The 21098-nt window shown below is 41.1% G+C and overlaps 1 protein-coding gene and 1 long non-coding RNA gene across 10 annotated transcripts in view; one reads left to right on the top strand and one right to left on the bottom strand.

Annotated features, from left to right (window-relative positions):
• LOC130368942 (uncharacterized) overlaps positions 1–13781 on the bottom strand; it is a 42938-nt gene extending 29157 nt beyond the window's left edge. The window contains exons 1-2 of the long non-coding RNA XR_008892611.1: positions 13730–13781; positions 10482–10616 (exon numbers count right to left, since the gene is read on the bottom strand). This is a non-coding gene — a long non-coding RNA (uncharacterized LOC130368942). The remainder of the gene's footprint in view (positions 1–10481; positions 10617–13729) is intronic.
• Positions 1–21098, top strand: part of CACNA2D1 (calcium voltage-gated channel auxiliary subunit alpha2delta 1) — a 716537-nt gene that overhangs the window by 123986 nt on the left and 571453 nt on the right. For all 9 annotated transcript variants that reach the window (XM_056573417.1, XM_056573418.1, XM_056573410.1 and 6 more), the window contains exon 2: positions 6665–6746. In XM_056573417.1, coding sequence (XP_056429392.1) covers positions 6665–6746 — 82 coding nt within the window. The remainder of the gene's footprint in view (positions 1–6664; positions 6747–21098) is intronic.

Raw genomic sequence — 21098 nt, forward strand, 5'->3', positions numbered from 1 at the left:
ATTTTTCCAGTGGATTCCACGTGCAAACTTTTTCATGTGAACATACACCAATTTTCATCTATAATTCATAAATTCATCATTTTCATACTCGCCCGACACCCAGCCCCAGTACATATATAGCAGCTGGCTGTAAATGGGTGTCATTTTTCTCATGCAGCCCCATCCTATGATTTTCTAAATCTTAATCTCAGTCGTATTTATAGTGAACAATTTTATTAGCCTAGTCTTAAATCACTGAAAGGACTCTCTAAAATAGGGGCAATTAATTAAGAAATACTTTAGGGTTAAAACTCTAACTGGATTGTAAAGGGTTAATAATAATGGTGGAATGGCCACAATGTCATATGCAAGTTTCGTAACTGAATTTAGAACTGTTAACTTTTTGAGAACTGGGGCTTCAGAGTTCTTGTAGAAACAAAACTGCCGTAAATGCTAAACAATGAAATTGTTAATTGTGATGGTTTTCTTCTACATACATTGGAAAGAATTTACCAAGGGTGGTCTACACCTTTACTTTGTGTGGTGGTGATGTGTGCATGTGCCAGATTTATTTAATGGTTTCATGTCATGTGATAAATATGATGCTAGTTCACATATTTTTTTACTTCAGAACACCACTTTGTATGATTCCCTTTTCTTCAACTTTTTAACGCATTGTGCCAAAATGTGCGACCTTAAAATCATGACCAATGTAAAAAGTTTACCAGACTATGGCATAGCTGCACTATTGTAGAGAAAAGCTTCTAAAGTCTTGGTCAACACGTGCTATCTGGCCAAGGAGTCGGGGCCCTGTACAGTAGATCACGGGGGCCCCCCTGCGGTCGGACCCCCCGCGATCTGAAACTTATCCCCTATCCTTAGGATAGGGGATACGTTTTTCAGGACTGGACTACGCCTTTAATTTAAGTCTATTTTAATGTATATTATAGCAACTGGATGGCACCCAAATTCCTATTTTCATTCACCTCTGCATAACAACCCAGCTCTGGTCACTGAAATATCTATGCTTTATCTAAATGTGTTGCAATTCTCCTAATAGCTCTCTGGCAGATTAGATGATTCATCATGGTCCCAGTTCTCTGTGTCTCACTTGTCTTATTCAGCAGAATCATTATGTGAAAAAATGGCATAGTAAAAAGAAATCTTTTAAAAAGGCCAGAAGTGTCTGGATTTTGCGTCATTTTAATTGGTTACTATATAATCTCACTGATGTGTTTTAAAAGCCGTCTGTTGGAATTTATGGTATTGAATTGCTTGTTTATACAGCTCTGGTGGAATATGCCACTTAACTCATATCAAAGTATATCCTAAAAAACATTTATTTTTGCTTATATTTTGCTACAACTGCATTTCGCAGCTAAGCTTGATGAATGTTATCAGCTCAAAATAAGTCATTTCTGTATTTCAGCTAACTATAAAACTCACATGCACTTCACAGTCTAAGGGTATGTTCACCTGGACAATACCCACATGGCTAATGACACAAAAACTGGCCTGATGTTTGCAGCAAAAACCATGCAGTTCTACACACACATTTAAAATATCCCATTGGTTTCAATATTTAGTATGATTTGCCAAAAGGCTTGGTTCCACTCTGTAGATACCAATAAAATCAATGGGAGTTATATAACAGTACCCGCCGCACTGACCACATTGTATACAGCACGTTCAAAGACACAGTTCACATTGCGTTTGAACTATGGCTTCTACGAATGTATACAGAAAAGATGCAAGCAACTTGTCATCCAGCTTTTCAGATAACAAGGCTGATGCTGCTGCAGGACTGGTTAATGTCCCAATAGGTATGGGGAGCCCTAGTGGTGCAATTTTCAGGAGCTTTTTCTTTATTAAACATTCAAAAAATGTTAAACAACCATATTACAAAAAGTCATTATTCAGTAACAGCAAATTTTGGATCTAACAGTGCCCATTTAATGGATGATCTCACAATTCTTATGTGATCTTTGCCCCATGTTTATTTTTACAGTCATGGCTGTAAATGTTGGCACCCCTGAAATCTTTTACAAGAAAATGAAGTATTTCTGACAGAAAAGGATTGCAGTAATACGTTTTGCTATACACATGTTTATTCCCGTTATGTGTATTGGAACTAAACCAAAAAAGGGAGGGAAAAAAAGCAAACTGGACATAATGTCACACCAAACTCCAAAAATGGTCTGGACAAAATTATTGGCACCCTTAACTTAATATTTGGTTGCACACCCCTTGGAAAAAATATCTGAAATCAGTCACTTCCTATAACCATCAATAAGCTTCTTACACCTCTCAGCCGGAATGTTGGACCACTTTTCTTTTGCAAAAGCTCCAGGTCTCTCTTATTGGAAGCACTTTAAGTTCTCAGAGACACTGGATTACAAGTTGATGTATACCATTCAACATACATTTTTATCGCTATCAATAGAAGACCTATGCAACTGCAGACTCATACAGTTGCTTGCACATAGGCATATATTTGGCAGGGCTGTCTTTTATGGTTCATCTGGACATTATCACTGAAAGGAGTGTGAATACAACTGTAGCACTGAATATTGGAGGACTTAATATGTGAATGGAGATTGTAAATTACCCAATTTCTTCTAATCCCTGTTGTTTTTGCTGGAAACATTTCATTCATGCTTTTCTATCTATTTTGTCACACTAAATTTTTTCTCAAAACGTTGTACATTTAGGCCCAGATTTATCAAACTGTGTAAGAGGAATAAATGGAGGGATTTTCTCACAGCAACCAATCACAGCTCAGTTTTCACTTTACCAGAGCTTGTTAGCTGAGCTGTGATTGGTTGCTGTGGGAAAATCACTCTATTTATTCTTCTCACACAGTTTGATAAAGCTCCCCCTTAGAGTGTATTAGCACTATATGAGTTTAGGAAAATGATAAAGCCAGAGAATGCATTCATGTGCTTATTTTTTTATCTTTCATTTTAGTACCGTATATACTGGAGTATAAGCCGACCCGAGTATAAGCCGAGACCCCTAATTTCAACCCAAAATCCCAGGAAAAGTTATTGACTCGAGCTATTGACTTATTGACTATAAGCCTAGGGTGGGAAATACATCATCCCCCCCTGTCATCATCCAGACCCGTCATTAACATCCTCATCATCATCCCCTTGTCATCATCCCACACATCCCCCCTTCATCATCCCCTTGTCATCATCCCACACATCCCCCCTTCATCATCCCCTTGTCATCATCCCACACATCCCCCCTTCATCATCCCCTTGTCATCATCCCACACATCCCCCCTTCATCATCCCCTTGTCATCATCCCACACATCCCCCTTTATCATCCCCTTGTCATCATCCCACACATCCCCCCTTCATCATCCCCTTGTAATCATCCCACACACCCCCCTTCATCATCCCACACACCCCCCTTCATCATCCCACACACCCCCCTTCATCATCCTCTTCTCATCATTCGCCCTCAGTGGTCTTCAACCTGCGGGCCTCCAGAGGTTTCAAAACTGCAACTCCCAGCAAGCCTGGGCAGCCATCGGCTGTCCGGGCTTGCTGGGAGTTGTAGTTTTGAAACCTCCGGAGGTCCGCAGGTTGAAGACCACTGCGGCCTTCAACATCATCCAGCCCCCTCTCACCCCCCTTTAGTTCTGAGTACTCACCTCCGCTCGGCGCTGGTCTGGTCCTGCAGGACTGTCCGGTGAGGAGGTGGTCCGGTGGGATAGTGGTTCCGGGCTGCTATCTTCACCGGGGGCGCCTCTTCTCCACTCTTCCGGCCCGGAATAGAGGCGTTGCCTTGACAATGACGCAGAAGTACGTTGGCAATGAACGCACCTCTGCGTCGTTGTCAAGGCAACGAGACTATTCTGAGGCCGGGCCCGAAGCGCTTAGAAGAGGCCTCCCCGGTGAAGATAGCAGCCCAGAACCACTATCCCACCGGACCACCTCCTCTCCGGACAGCCCTGCAGGACCGGACCAGCGCCGAGCGGAGGTGAGTACTGTACAGAACTAAAGGGGGGTGAGAGGGGGCTGGATGATGTCGAAGGCTGCAGTGGTCTTCAACTTGCGGACCTCCGGAGGTTTCAAAACTACAACTCCCAGCAAGCCCGGACAGCCGATGGCTGCCCGGGCTTGCTGGGAGTTGTAGTTTTGAAACCTCTGGAGGTCCGCAGGTTGAAGACCACTGCGGGTGGGGGAGTTCACTCGAGTATAAGCCGAGGGGGGTGTTTTCAGCACGAAAAATCGTGCTGAAAAACTCGGCTTATACTCGAGTATATACGGTATGTGTCTTTGTGAATGTCTCTTTTCATATTAAAACAAATTTGTATTGTTTTGTGACTTACAATTTACAAAAAGTGTTAGGGAAGGTAAATAAATTGTTTCTCGAGAGACACAGACACACTTCACACGCATGAGCCAAATCAGAGAAATCTTTATATCCTTACAGAGGATCAATTGGTTCTGAGAAAAATAAAAATTGACAGTATATTAAATTTGTAAGACTTCTGATAATTCCCTTCATTAAGTGGTAGAAATAGAGTGCAGTATATAATAAGCAAGGTAATAATTGCTCCCTATCTCGTTAACAAGAGAAGAATCCATTATTATCTTGCTTAATATATACTGTGCTCTATTTCTGAATAAATAAATAACTGAAATCAGTTGCTTCCTATAACCATCAATAAGCTTCTTACACCTCTCAGCCGGGATGTTGGACCACTCTTCCTTTGCAAACTGCTCCAGGTCTTTCTTATTGGAAGGGCGCCTTTTCCCAACAGCAATTTTAAGATCTCTCCGCAGGTTTTCGATGGTATTTAGATCTGGACTCATTGTTGGCCACTTCAGAACTCTCCAGTGCTTGGTTGCCATCCATTTCTGGGTGCTTTTTGACATATGTTTGGAGTCATTGTGCTGCTGGAGGACCCAAGATCTCGGAAGCAAACCCAGCTTTCTGACACTGGGCTGTACAATGTGCCCCAAAATCCATTGGTAATCCTCAGATTTCATGATGCCTTGCACACATGCAAGGCACCCAGTGCCAGAGGCAGAAAAACAACCTCAAAACACCATTGAATTTCCACCATATTTCACTGTAGGTACTGTGTTCTTTTCATTGTAGGCCTCATTCCATTTTCGGTAAACAGTAGAATGATGTGCTTTACCAAAAACTCCATCTTGGTCTCATCTGTCCACAAGACATTTTCCCAGAAGGATTTTGGCTTACTCAAGTTCATTTTGGCAAAATGTAGTCTTGCTTTTTTAAAACTCTATGTCAGTAGTGGGGTCCTCCTGGGTCTCCTGCCATAGCGTTTCATTTCATTTAAATGTCGATGGATAGTTTGCACTGACACTGATGCTCCCTGAGCCTGCAGGATAGCTTGAATATCTTTGGAACTTGTTTGGGGCTGCTTAGCCACCATCTGTACTATCCTTGGTGGACACCTTTCATCAATTTTTCTTTTCCGTCCATGCACAGGGAGATTAACTTCAGTGCCATGGGTTGCAAACTTCTTGATAATGTTGCACAGTGTGAATAAAGGCAAATCTAGATTTCTGGAGATGGACTTGTAACCTTCAAATTGTTGATAGTTTTCCACAATTTTGGTTCTCAAGTCCTCAGACAGTTCTCTTCTCCTCTTTCTGTTGTCCATGCTTAGTGTGGCACACACAGGCACACAATGCAAAGACTAAGTGAACTTCTCTCCTTTTTATCTGCTTTCAGGTGTGATTTTTATATTGCACACACCTGTTACTTGCCTCATGTGAGTTTAAAGGAGCATCACATGCTTGAAACAATCTTACGTTTCCACAATTTTGAAACGGTGCCAATAATTTTGTCCAGACCGTTTTTGGAGTTTGGTGTGACATTATGTCCAATTTGCTTTTTTTCCTCCCTTTTTGGTTTGGTTCCAATACACACAAAGGGAATAAACATGTGTATAGCAAAACACGTGTTACTGCAATCCTTTTCTGTGAGAAATACTTAATTTTCTAGAAAAATTTCAGGGGTGCCAACATTTACAGCCATGACTGTATATCTCAAAGAGCATCAAATCATAAAATAGGAATCAGGCAAAAATGTACTTTACTTTCAAACAAGAGCCTAAAGTTTACTTCATGCTGAATTGTGTGTTTTTTGTTTTCTTTTGTCATCCACATTATAAAGTCCCCCTTACATATGTAAGCACAGCTAGAGGAGGAGTAACACTTCTAAAGGGTTAATCTGCTAGTAAAAAAAAAACATAGCTACTTGTAAATGGGTTTATTTGCAAGAGGATGACACAGTTGCTTGTAAAGATTTCAAAGTGTTGTTCAGGACTAGAAAAACATGACTTTGGTATTTTACAATCAACACCTAACCTGTCCATACGTGGTGTCTATATCACAGCTCCACTACGCTGAAGTAAATGTGGCTAAGCTGCATTGCCACAAACAATCTATGGACATGTGTAGCATTGATTCTGGAAAGCAACAAGTGTTTCTAGTCCTGGACAACACTTTTGTAATCCTGGAAATCCCATTTAAAGGGGTATTCCAGCCTTAGACATCTTATTCCCTACCCCCTACACAGCCAACAGAAGCCATACAACTGATAATGTACTCCACCACTGATTTTTATATGTTTTCAAATATAGATTCTTTTTTATATTTGTACTAAAACTATTTGGTATTTTTGTCTCTTCAGCATTAAACAATGGGTTGAGAAGATGCAGAATGATCTTGTTACCTTGGCAAGAACAGCAAGTGGTGTGGATCAGGTTGCAGAAGTAAGTGATAAAATTCACTAATAGTAGTGAGGGATGTTGGAGACTTTTGCAGATCTTTTGGATTGGCAAATATTAGGCAGTATTTTTACTGGGGAATGTGTTTTGTGCAACTACCAAAAAATATTGTGTGGCTATTTTTATGCTGAAATGTCAGGTCTATGTTGGCTGATGTTATGGTTGCTGACATGTAATTTCAGAGATACATTTATAATATGATAAATAAAATGTGTTGCAATAAATTCTATAGTGCTGGGTGGTATACCGGTTCATACCGAATACCGATTTTTTTTCCTGCACGATATGATTTTTTTACATACCGCAATACCGATTGGGCCCCTCCCCCCCTCGAATGAATGAATTGGCTTCTTACATGACAGTGGGCTCAACCTATCACTGGTCGAGGCTGGACATTGCTGCGGCCGGTGATAGGCTGACGGCTTTGTTACGTTCCCATCCCCAGGAATGCAGCGGAGGGACCGTGAGGCCAGTAACGGGAATGTCGGAAGTTGAGTTAAAGTTTATTTTGTTTTATTTTTGCAGCCTGTGCACAGGATAGTACAGTACAGCACAGCAGCTAATAATTATTTGTGGGGGGGAGAGAAGCAGCGCTCGCAGGTGACATATGATTAGTTCCCCAATGGGGGACAACGCAGCATCGGGCTGATAAACCGGGGGGGGGGGGGGGGGGTCACATGATTGGGGGGGGATGGAAAATACTGTTAAATACAGTGGAACCGCCATAACTTACAAAAATACTGTGATACACATTTTTGGTCATACTTCCCAGCTCTAAAATGATATGTGTATTTCGAAGTGTTATAACTTAAAGGGGTACTCTGCTGGAATGTATTATTTTTTTTTTTCAAATCAACTGGTGCCAGAAAGTTAAACACATTTGTAAACTACATCCAGCTTCGTCTACTAGAACACACCTGTGACTCCATGCCTCCATGCCAAGCTCTGCTACACAATGTTGTTTAATCATCATATATCAAGTGCTGATCCCTGTTTCTCTCTACTGCCTTAGATTTTTAAACTACTTCTTTAAAAAAAATCTTAATCCTTCCAGTACTTATCAGCTGCTGTATGCTACAGAGGAAGTTGAGTTGTTCTTTTCAGTTTGAGAACAACTCCACTTCCTCTGTAGTATAAAGCAGCTGATAAGTACTGCAAGGGTTATTATTTTTTTAATAGAAGTCATTTACAAAACTTTCTGGAACCAGTTGATTTGAAAAAAAATAAAGAAAAAATATTTTACACCAGAGTACCTCTTGAAAATGGGTAATACCAATGTACATGTTAAGCCTAATGCACTCACCACATTATGAATCTATTTAGTATGGCATGAGACTATACTCTTAGATAGTATTCAATCCCCTCCCCTTTGACCACTGGCCAAAGACCAAAGTTTAAAGGGGTACTCCAGAAAACTGAACGTATCAGACACTTATCCTCTATCCAGAGGATTGGGGAAAAGTGTCTGATTGTGTGGGGTCCAACCGATGAGACCCCAAAATCTCCTGTATGGGGCCATGGCTACTTACTTATCTCTGGCATTCACAGACCCCACCTTTCTTAAGAGCAAGTGATGGCTCACTCAGCTAATCACCGGCTGGATATCACTGTTGCCAGTAAATGGCTGGGCTGTCACTTGCTATTCTCAAGGAAGGTGGGTTGCCTTTGCGTGAGATTCATAATTTGGTCAGTGCCGGGGCCATTTATAGAAATTTACGGGGGGTTTCAGCGGTCGGACACCCCACGATCAGACACTTATCCCCTATGATGTGAATATGGGATAAGTGTCTGATAAGTTCAGTTCCCTGGAGTACCCCTTTAAGGGCAACCTGTCATTTAGGGAGATGAATGGGTGAATAGTTATTTAATCCATTCAAAACTTGGATTTAAAAATCAATCACTTTGTAGAAGTTTGCCTTCCCCCTGACATTAAAAAGATATGATTACCAGCATGATTGCAGCAGAAAGTAGTGACAGAACCCCTACCCCTTCCTGCAATTACAGCTGTGTTACTTTTTATGAAAATACAGTATATCTGGTGCAGTGTGAGCCAAGGGGGCTCTGTGAACCAGAAGTTCTTGAACTTATGAACAGTGGAACGAATGCTGACTGGCAGTTCTCTCTTTATTAGTGTATGTTCACACATTGGAGAAAATAACCAGAAAACTACATGTGAATTTCAAGGCAATAATACTTTTAAAATATGTGTATTTTACATGTGTATTTTAAAGGCATTTTCTCGTTTTACTTTTAGAAGCTTATGTGAAACATTTTCCCATTGAAGTCAATGTACTGTAATTCAATGGAAAATACATTACAGATGCAAAATAAGTGTATTTTGAAGTGTTTTACACCTCAATATACACAAATACCTAAAACAGAGAAATTCAGACCACATGCATATCATTGAGAGGACCCACTAAAGTGGTAACAGGAATTTGAGGAGGGGAGGGTACAAGGCTACTAGACAACAATTGTGCCCATAAGGCACTGATTCCCTCTTCTTCCCTACTCCTATAAAACGTAACTTTTAATCAGTTTACTTATAGTTAAGGGAATTAATAATTATTATTTTCATTTAATTATTAATTCCCTTAATTATAAGTAAACTGATTAAAAGTTACATTTTATAGGAGTAGGGAAGAAGAGGGAATCGGTGCCTAATGGGCACAATTGTTGTCTAGACCCACTAAAGTGACACACCACTAAAATAACGGTGTCTGTCACGCTGCCCTGAGATAGGCTAACATAAACCTGGAGATAGATTCCCTCAAAAGAGTTAAAGCGTTACTGTCATTAGAAACTACCGTATTTATCGGCGTATAACACGCACTTTTTAGGCTAAAATTTTTAGCCTAAAGTCTATGTACGTGTTATACGCCGATACACTCCCAGGAAAGGCAGGGGGAGAGAGGCCGTCGCTGCCCGCTTCTCTCCCCCTGCCTTTCCTGGGGACTAGAGCCCTGCTGCCGGCCCTTCTCTCCCCTTGGCTATCGGCGCCGCTGCCCGTTCTGTCCCCCTGACTATCGGTACCGGCGCCCCATTGCCGGCGCCGATAGCCAGGGGGAGAGAAGCGGCGCTGGCAATGGGGAGAGGGGAGGAGGGAGGAGCTCATCATGCTCCAGGGGAAACACCCCCAGCCTCTGAGAGAAATTCAGAAGAATGATCACAGATATACATAGATCAAAAGGTATTTTACATATTAACACATGCATATTATTATGCATACAGGTCTTAGGACACATTACTACACTGATTTAAGCATTTTTTAACTTTTTCTTACTAATGACTGTATTGCTTTAAAATAATAATATTACAATAAAGAGGGTCCATGGACAGAGATAATCAAACATTACATAGAAACTAAATAACAATGCTAACACAATGAGCAAGGGCCCTGCTCACAAGAGCTCACAATTTATGAAGAAATGAGCAATAGAAAATGTTCTGTTGGTCACTGGTCAGCACTTCCAAGACGTTACTCCAAAAAAGAGAAAACGTCCAAGCAGTTGAATGCTTTTTATTTTGTATATTCTTGTTTGTATTCTCTATGGGGGAGATATATCAATTGTTTTTGTCATTATCTGAGTCATACAAAATGTGTTACTTACGATATTTGTATAAATTGTAATGCTTTCTTTTGTAGTAGATGATTATTAGGTGGAATAATTGTATTTTTGAATGGAAGACTGAGTGAAAAATATAATAAGCATTACTCACCTTCCCACTCCCCCACTTCTACCATTGTGGCATTCACCAGGTCACCACTGATCTCCACTTTGTCGTTGCATCTTGAAACACCAGAAATTCTCATTCTTCCAGTCACTACAGCGAGTGGGCTTTTATATCTGTTATCTATGTAGAACAAAAAAGATCAGCAGAGACCTGGTGAGTGTTACAATGGCAGAAGCTGGGAAGGAAAAGGTGAGTATTTGACCTTTTTACCCAGTCTTCCTGTTTTAAAAAATTCCCACCAGACAACTTCTGAAAACATTTGCTTTATTTATAATATTAAAGACATGCCTTTTTGCTCTCTAGTAAACTGCTATTAGTTATTGTCCTAGCTTTTATGTTATTTTGTTTAAAGAAGGTAAACGCTGCCACTTCATTTTTTTTTTTTTTTTTTACTACAACACAATCAGCTCAACTTTAAAGTTAATATTTAATCATGAACTGTATGTTTTACTGCAGTATTGGGTAACAAATCTTTTGTATTTTTAAGAACTAGATATGTGTGGAATCAAAAGCAGGAATGAAAGCTAACAGCAGTGTAGCTTGCAGTGTGTTGACCTTTGCAGTGTTGGAAGTACTGCTTGAAAGGGCTTCCCAAGATGACTTACAGTACTTGAAGGCTGCACACTTCTGAGTCATACTGAGATGTAAACTAATTACTCTTCGTCTTTCTCCAGCCACGTACCACATACAAGAACTATTTTTTTAAGGTCTAGTGTCAATAGTGTAGTGAGTTTCTTTAAAACCTACAAACCTTTTATGTTAGTATTAAACGGTACTGGTAAAATACTGCATGCTGTTGGAAGCAGTAAATATATTTAAAGAACAATAGATATATATATATATAAAAAAAAAACACATATATATCTTGATCATTTTGGCGGTATTCCCGGACAGAGTATAGCCTTCCCGCTTTTAGTATGATTACAGGAGAATTTTAGCCAAATGCTATTATGATTTAATTTTCTCCTTATATCCCTTTATATCTCCCCTCCTTGCTCTGCTCTCTAAATTAATTATATCAGCTATTCCAGCTATGCAATCTCTATATGAATGCTGGATGTGCCCTTCTTTGTTTATGCCTTCATTTGTCTTTGACTGCCCTTCCTTTTTTTTTATGTTTACGAAATACTGTATTTGTCATTTATTTCTTTTTAGTTTGTCCTCATGTAATTTTTTCATCATTTTGTCTACACCATATGACCTTCTTGTTTATTTTATACTAGCTGAGTACCCGGCGTTGCCTGGTTTTTCCTTCCTAATCCTTGATGTGGAGGAAAATAAACAAAGGAGGAAGCTTTTGACCTCCTATCCCGACCTCCTATCCTGACCTCCTATCCCGTCCTCTATCCCATCCTCCTATCCCATCCTCCTATCCCGTCCTCCTATCTCGACCTCCTATCTCAACCTCCTATCTCGACCTCCTATTCCGTCCTATACCGTCCTCCTATCTTTACCTCCTATCCCGACCTCCTATCCCGACCTCCTATCCCGTCCTCCTATCCCGTCCTCCTATCTCGACCTCCTATCCTGACCTCCTATCACGTCCTCCTTACCCGTCCTCCTATTTTGACCTCCTATCTTGACCTCCTATCCCGACCTCCTATCCCGTCTTCCTATCCCGTCTTCCTATCCCGACCTCCTATGCCGACCTCCTATCCCGACCTCCTATCCCGTCCTCCTATCCTGTCCTCCTATCTCGACCTCCTATCTCGACCTCCTATCCCGACCTCCTATCCCGACCTATGCCGTCCTCCTATCCCAACCTCCTATCCCGACCTCATATCCCATCCTCCTATCTCGACCTCCTATCTCGGCCTTCTCTCCCGACCTCCTATCCTGTCCTCCTATCCCATCCTATCCCATCCCCCTATCCCGTCCTCCTATCCCGTCCTCATATCTCGAACCTCCTATCTCGAACCTCCTATCTCAACCTCCTATCTCGACCTCCTATCCCGTCCTATCCCGTCCTCCTATCCCAACCTCCTATCCCGACCTCCTATCCCGACCTCCTATCGCATCATCCTATCCCGTCCTCCTATCCCGTCTTCCTATCCCGACCTCCTATCCCGACCTCCTATGTCATCCTCCTATCCCAACCTCCTATCCTGACCTCCTATCCCGACCTCCTATCCCGCCCTCCTATCTCGACCTCCTATCTCGACCTCCTATCCCGTCCTCCTATCCCGTCCTCATATCACGTCTTCCTATCTCGACTTCCTATTCCGATGTCCTATCTCGACCTCCTATCTCGACCTCCTATCCCAACCTCATATCCCGAACCGTAATATGTGTACCAGGTATTAGAATATCTCCAGCCTTACGGAATTTATGTGGGAACATACATTTCCCATTGATTTGCATGGGACTTTAAACTAAAACCCCGACCCTCACAAATGGGGGTAGTTAAGGGTTAAATTAATTATCCTATATTTTAAGTGGACATATTTGACCAAGTATTATCGAAATATCTCCAGCCGTTTGGAAGTTATGCAGTAACATATATTTCCCATTGACTTGTATGGGACTTTAAACAAAAACCCCGCCCCTGGCAATATGGGGGTGAGTAAGGGCTAAATCACTTATCCTATGTTTGTTGTTGACATATAAGTAACATGTGTGCCAAGTTTCATGTTAATATCTTTAGCCGTTTTGACGTGATGCTGGAACATACACATATACATACATACATACATACATACATACACACATACACACATTGGCCCTCATTTACTATTGCAAACCTGACATGTTTTGTCGGGTTGTGCTCCAGATTCTGTTTCATTGCGCCAGAAATTCTGTCTGCACCAGAATTTGCGCCAGAATTGAAAAAACCCTGACTAACTCCCCATTTTGCGAAGAAAACCCGAAAGGGGGCGTGGCTGCCTGGGAAAGGGGGTGTGGTCTCCGAAATGGGTGTGGTCCCGAGATTTTCACAAAAACCCAACATATTTACTAAGGTTTCCACATAAAATGTGGTGGATTTGAGCTGAGAAAAACCAGACAGATCAGAGCATGTGTATAAAAAGCAAAAATGTAGGGAAAGTGGAAAATGTAGGGCAAAAAACTTGTAGGGAATTAAAACCCACAAAGAAACCTACACTCCATTCTTAGTAAATGAGGGCCATTGAGATATATATATATATATATATATATATATATATATATATATATATATATATATAGATGATATATGTGGCTGCTCTGTGCTTTTGATACTTTTACATTTTATCTACCTGCTTTTCCAAACTTGTCCTTTTCGACTGCAGTCTGGAAGATGATGTGTTGCATAGAGATGCATCTAAAAGAAAAACTGTTGCCCATAGCAACCAATCAGAGCTCGGCTTTTATTTTAACAGTGCAGTTTAAAGAAATTCAAGTTGAGCTTTGATTGGTTGCAACAAGAACTGTCAGGAGAATCATCAGCTATCCAGGATTCATATGCAAGTAACTTTATTCAGTATTGATGCACAAGGACAAAACCGTTTTATGCTATGATAAGACTAGTTGTCACCTGCCCCCAGCGTGGGAGAAGCATTGTTGTTATCTAGTTATTGTTATCTTTTAGGCATTTTAACCCCTTAAGGACCAGGCCATTTTACACCTTAGGACCAGAGCGTTTTTTGAACATCTGACCACTGTCACTTTAAACATTAATAACTCTGGAATGCTTTTACCTATCATTCTGATTCCGAGATTGTTTTTCCGTGATATATTCTACTTTATGTTATTGGTAAAATTTTGTCGATACTTGCATCGTTTCTTAGTGAAAAATTCCAAAATTTGATGAAAAAATTGAAAATTTTGCATTTTTCTAGCTTTGAAGCTCTCTGCTTGTAAGGAAAATGGATATTCCAAATAATTTTTTTTAATTCACATATACAATATGTCCACTTTATGTTGGCATCATAAAATGTACGTGTTTTTACTTTTGGAAGACACCAGAGGGCTTCAAAGTTCACCAGCAATTTTCCAATTTTTCACAAAATTTCCAAAATCACAATTTTTCAGGGACCAGTTCAGGTTTGAAGTGGATTTGAAGGATCTTCATATTAGAAATACCCCACAAATGACCCCATTATAAAAACTGCAGCCCCCAAAGTATTCAAAATGACATTCAGTCAGCATTTTAACCCTTTAGGTGTTTCACAGGAATAGCAGCAAAGTGAAGGAGAAAATTCACAATCTTCATTTTTTACACTCGCATGTTCTTGTAGACCCAATTTTTGAATTTTTACAAGGGGTAAAAGGAGAAAATTTATACTTATATTTGTAGCCCAATTTCTCTCGAGTAAGCACATACCTCATATGTCTATGTAAAGTGTTCAGCGGGCACAGTAGAGGGCTCAGAAGCGAAGGAGCGACAAGGGGATTTTGGAGAGTACGTTTTTCTGAAATGGTTTTTGGGGGGCATGTTGCATTTAGGAAGCCCCTATGGTGCCAGAACAGCAAAAAATACCCACATGGCATACCATTTTGGAAACTAGACCCCTTGAGGAACGTAACAAGGAATAAAGTGAGCCTTAATACCCGACAGGTGTTTCACGACTTTTGCATATGTAAAAAATGTTTACAAAAATTTTCACTAAAATGTGTGTTTCCCCCCAAATTTCACATTTATGCAAGGGTTAATAGCAGAAAATACCCCCCAAAATTTGTAACCCCATCTCTTCTGAGTATGGAGGCACCCCATAAGTTGACCTGAAGTGCACTATGGGCGAATTACAATGCTCAGAAGAGAAGGAGTCATATTTGGCTTTTTGAGAGCAAATTTTGCTCGGGGGGTATGTCACATTTAGGAAGCCGCTATGGCGCCAGGACAGCAAAATAACCCCCACATGGCATACCATTTTGGAAACTAGACCCCTTGAGGAATGTAACAAGGGGTACAGTGAGCATTTACCCCCCCACTGGTGTCTGTCAGATCTTTGGAACAGTGGGCTGTACAAAATTTATTATTTGCACAGCCCACTGTTCCAAAGATCTGTCAGACACCAGTGGGGTGTAAATTCTCACTGCACCCCTCATTACATTCCGTGAGGGGTGTAATTTCCGAAATGGGGTCACGTGTTTTTTTTTTTTTTTTTTTGCGTTTGTCAAAACCGCTGTAACAATCAGCCACCCCTGTGCAAATCACCTCAAATGTACATGGCGCACTCTCCCTTCTGGGCCTTGTTGTGCGCCCCCAGAGCACTTTGCGCACACATATGGGGTATCTCCGTAGTCGGGAGAAATTGCATTACAAATTTTGGGGGGCTTTTTTCCCTTTTACCTCTTGTCAAAATGAAAAGTATGGGGCAACACCAGCATGTTAGTGTAAAAAAATTATTTTTTTACACTAACATGCTGGTGTAGACCCCAACTTCACCTTTTCATAAGGGGTGAAAGGAGAAAAAGCCCCCCAAAATTTGTTAGGCTATTTCTCCCGAGTACGGCGATACCCCATATGTGGCCCTAAACTGTTGCCTTGAAATACGACAGGGCTCCAAATTGAGAACGCCATGTGCATTTGAGGCCTGAATTAGGGATTTGCATAGGGGTATTCTACGCCAGTGATTCCCAAACAGGGTGCCTCCAGCTGTTGCAAAACTCCCAGCATGCCTGGACAGTCAACGGCTGTCCGGTAATACTGGGAGTTGTTGTTTTGCAACAGCTGGAGGCTCCATTTTGAAAACAGTGGCGTACCAGACGTTTTTCATTTTTATTGGGGAGGGGAGGGGGCTGTGTAGGGGTATGTGTATATGTAGTGTTTTTTACTTTTTATTTTATTTTGTGTTAGTGTAGTGTAGTGTTTTTAGGGTACAGTCACAAGGGTGGGGGGTTACAGCAAGTTTCCCGCTGCGAGTTTGAGCTGCCGCGCAAAATTTGCTGCATTGCAAACTTGCAGCCTGATACTCACTGCAAGCCCCCTGCCCATGTGAATGTACCCTGTACATTCACAGGGGGGGGACTTCCAGCTGTTGCAAAACTACAGCTCCCAGCATGCACAGTCTCAGTGCATGCTGGTAGTTATAGTTTTGCAACAGCTGGAGGCACACGGGTTGGGAAACACTGAGTTAGGAAACAGACAATGTTTCCCAACCAGTGTGCCTCCTGTTGTTGCAAAACTACAACTCCCAGCATTCTCGGGCATGCTGGAAGTAGTAGTTTGGCAACATCTTTAGAGCCAGATGTTGCCGAACTACAACTCCCAGCATGCTTGGAGTTGTAGTTTTGCAACATCTGGAGGACTACAGTTTGCAGACCACTAATACAGTGGTTCCTAATCTGTGCCCTTCCAGATGTTGCAAAACTACAACTTCCAGTATGCCCAAACTGTCCAGGCATGCTGGGAGTTGTAGTTCTGCAACATCTGAAGGGCCAGATGTTACAGAACTACAACTCCCAGCATGCCTGGAGAGTAAGGGCATGCTGAGGTTGTGTAGTTTTGCAACATCTGGAAGGGCACAGTGGTCTCCAAATCTTCATCGCCGGGATCCGAGTCTTCAGGGACGAGGTAAGTATCGGGGCCGGTCCCCAGCACTCCCCCGTCCCCCGCCGCTTCCTTCGGTCTTCCTCCTGTCCTCTCCGGACTTTCAGGGGCCGGGCAGGATGGGAGGAAGTAACCGCCCCCCCTCCTGTGATTGGTCGGTTAACTAACCGACAGATCGCAGGGTATAGGAGGAGGTGGCAGGCTTGCCACCTCGCTCCTATACATTAGCATGGTCCTGGCTGTCTGTGACAGCCGGGATCATGCAAAATTACCGGGCGATCGGGTCCCAGAGACCCGATCAGCCCGGTATCGCCGCAGATCGCAAGGGCGATTTCCCTACATGGCCCCCCTCGGCGTTTGCCCTGGATGCCTGCTGAAGGATTTCAGCAGGCATCCAGTTCCGATCTCTGCCCGGCGAGCGGCAGGGACCAGAAAAGGCCATGATGTCGTGGGACGTCATTGGTCCTTAAGGCCCAGGGTGCCATGACGTCTCAGGACATCATTGGTCCTTAAGAGGTTAAAGGTGTACGTACTCTGGTGGATATTTTATTTTTTATTTTTTAAATCAACTGGTGTCAGAAAGTTAAACAGATTTGTGAATTATTTCTATTTTAAAATCTTAATCCTTCCAGTAGTTATCAGATGCTGTAATCTACAAAGGAAGTTGTATAGTTATTTTCTGTCTGACCACAGTGCTCTCTGCTGATACCTTTGTCTATGTCAATAACTGTCCAGAGTAGGAGAAATTCCCCATAGCAAACCTATCCTTCTCTGGACAGTTTCTGACATGGACAGAAGTGTCAGCAGAGAGCACTGTGGTTGGACAGAAAAGAAAATCAAAAAGAAAATAACTTTCTGTGGAACATACAGCAGCTGATAAGTACTGAAAGGACTATGATTTTTAAATAGCTGTGATTTACAAATCTGCTTAACTTTCTGGCACCAGTTGATAAAAAAAAAATTAAATAAAATTGTTTTCCACCGGAGTAACCCTTTAAATTAATCCCCTCATCTGTATTTGTGCATACAATACATATAAATATTGAACCACATATCTATATTTATACCTGCAATTTGTATTGACTTATATTGAGAAGTATGTGACTTTGAATGCATTGCTGCTGCCTGCCTCTATATACAGATATAGTAAATATAAAGGAGAGCCCTGTAATTTAAAGAGGGACGATTTGCTTCCCTGCCATGTATTACTGTGTGTTTCCATTGTTTATTCTTACTAGTATACGAATATAATGGCCCTGATTTACTATTGTAATCCTAACCGTTTTTTTAGGGTTGTGTGCCAGAATTTGGCGCATTGCACCACAAACTGTGTCTGCGCAGGAATTTGCGCTTAAAAATTGATAAACCCAACCATTTTGCTCAGAAAATCCAAAAAAGGGACGTGTCTGCTGGGGGAAAGGGGGCAATGACAACAAAAAGGGGGCATGTCCTGACATTTTAGAAAAATCCTAACATACCGTATTTACTAAGGTTTCCACAGACAATTTGGTGGATTTGCGCTCTAAAAAAAAAAAACATAGCTCAGAGCATGTGTAAAGAGAGTAAAATGTAGGGAAAAAGTGCAAAACGTAGGGAATCATTAGTAAATACCATGAAAAAATACCTGTGGGGAAAAAACCCACAAAGAAAACTACACCACACTCTTAGTAAATCACTGAGGTGTTATTATTCTCCTTGTCTTAGGGTGGGTCCCCCTACACATTTTTACACTGTCCAGTGATAGACTGTGTAGGAACACACCCTATTGACAAGGGGAATGGTAACACCTAGTTGTCAGTTATATATAGATTTATTACAGAATGAATAACGTATGGCTCTAATAATAAGTATTTAAGAATTCTTTTTTTCATGGGAAATTTAAGTGTTTAGCAAAACTGACTTCTCTGGATTGCGAATAGTCCCTTTTCCTTTGTGCATTACATTGTCTTTTAGCTCCTTCACCTCAGTTATACATGTGGTTATTACCTTAGATGCTCGGCATTCATAATCTTTGTATTATTGCTGTAAGGCAAATCATCTTGCTAGGGCTGGCAATCATTTCTTGTTGAGCTGATGCTGGGCTTGTGTACAACAGCCAATCTGAACACATAGAGCGGCAATGAATAGCATGGTGATGACTACCATACAGCTGATCTGCAGTCAATGGTCCCAAATAAAAAACAGCTAAAAGGTGACCATGGGGGACATGTATCAATAATGGTGTAGCAATGTGTGATTTTATGTATGTTTTTTTGCATCAAAGGGAGCATATTTGCGCCAAAATTATCAATTGTCGTATGCAAGTTTGTAATTTTTGCACAAATGTAGCCCTACAGAAGGTGCAGACCCCAGAATTCCATGCAGTAAATCTGACTTTGGGACATTCTATTGTTATATAACCAAAAAAACAGGGAGACCCACGATACTGACAATATTTCATAAAGGTATAACAATCTTTATTAGAAAGAATAAGACATACAATTAAAATAATTAAAAAGGCAGAAGATGACCATGGGCAGGAGACAAACAGTGACGGTGAATCTGGTGTGGGTAATGCAGGTATTCAATGAGGAACATATACAATATAATACTGAAAAGACTGCAGATTCCTAGTGTAATACAATATAAGTATAGCATCTAGCATACATAAATATAAGATAGGAGGCAGCAATACAGTAGTATAAACAAAATAGAAACCAAAAATGGAAAAGAGGAACACCTAAGAAAACTACCTGTCATAAACCCACAAGCCAGGAACACCAAGCACCGACACCCCAACGCACGTTTCGCGTATGGGCTTCGTCAGGGGGCGTGTGACATCCTATTGTTGTAGCTATTTTGTCTGTCACTTTATTCATGGTGTAGATTTGCGCCTAAATGAAGGTATTTGTGCCTAAACTTGCGCCAAATCGAAAAGTCGCAATTAATGAATTCCAGACCAAAGAATGATTGTAACTGAAATCACGACTAACAAAGTGAAATCAGTGATTTTTGTTCTAAACCATTTGGCGCAATTGTTTGTCGCAAAAAGTGACATAAAAGGACATTTGAGACAAATCACAGTAAAAAAAAACAGGGTAAAATCCTTCATACATACCCCCCCCCCCCCCATGTCTTTAAGAACACCGCATTTTGGCCTTGAGGACAAAGCCAATTTTCATTTTTTAGTATGATAAATGTATCATACATAAGCAAAACCAAAAGCAAGAAAAAAAATGCCTACAGAAATCGCTTACCAAAGCAACAATGATAAATGTCCACCTTATTGTTTACATTACCTTGTATCTCGCAAGGTAAACGGCGTAAATGTCAAAAAAGTATCAAATGTCAGAAATATTATTTTTTTGGGTCACATCAAATGTCAGAAACAAATTAATAAAAAGTGAGTAAAAAGTGAGTAAAAAGTCCCATGACTTTTTTGATGGGACTTTTTACTCACTTTTTATAAATTTTTTCTGACATTTGATGTGACCCCAAAAATTTATATTTCTGACATTTGATACTTTTTTGACGTTTACGCCGTTTACCTTGCGAGATAAAAGGTAATGTAAACATTATGGTGGACATTTATCATTGTTGCTTTGGTAAGCGATTTCTGTAGGCATTTTTTTTCTTGCTTTTGGTTTTGCTTATGTGTGACACATTTATTATACTATCACAGGGGGTTGATGAATTTGGCTTACATGAGCAAAAACAAATAAATCACTTTTGAATACCATTGTTTTTAGCACACATAGGCAAAAACCAATAAATGACTTCAGAACACAACTTTGTAACCCCCCACCGCAAGTCGTAGCTGTGAAAAAAAAAGTGCAATATATAATTTTTCTCTTCTCCTTTCAGATTTGTGTATGCAGGGGGCTACTTCAGATTTGGTGGAGTACAATGACCAGCATTTCAACAGCAGCAACAGCCTTATGTTACCAGGGTGGGCGAGAACCATTTTTACTTGCCCTCCCCACCCTAAAGAACGCCAGTCTGTTACTGCCTAGGCACAGGAGCGCCATTTTTGATGCTTCAGGCCTGTTGGTATCAGCTCTTCCCAGCACCCCTGTGGCGGTGGGTACCGGGTAATAATTGGGAGTTAGCGCTAGCTGTTTTTGGGGCTAACGCTAAGCCCCAGCATAGTAATG

This window comes from Hyla sarda, chromosome 4 (assembly GCF_029499605.1).
Source record: "Hyla sarda isolate aHylSar1 chromosome 4, aHylSar1.hap1, whole genome shotgun sequence".
NCBI lineage: Eukaryota > Metazoa > Chordata > Amphibia > Anura > Hylidae > Hyla > Hyla sarda.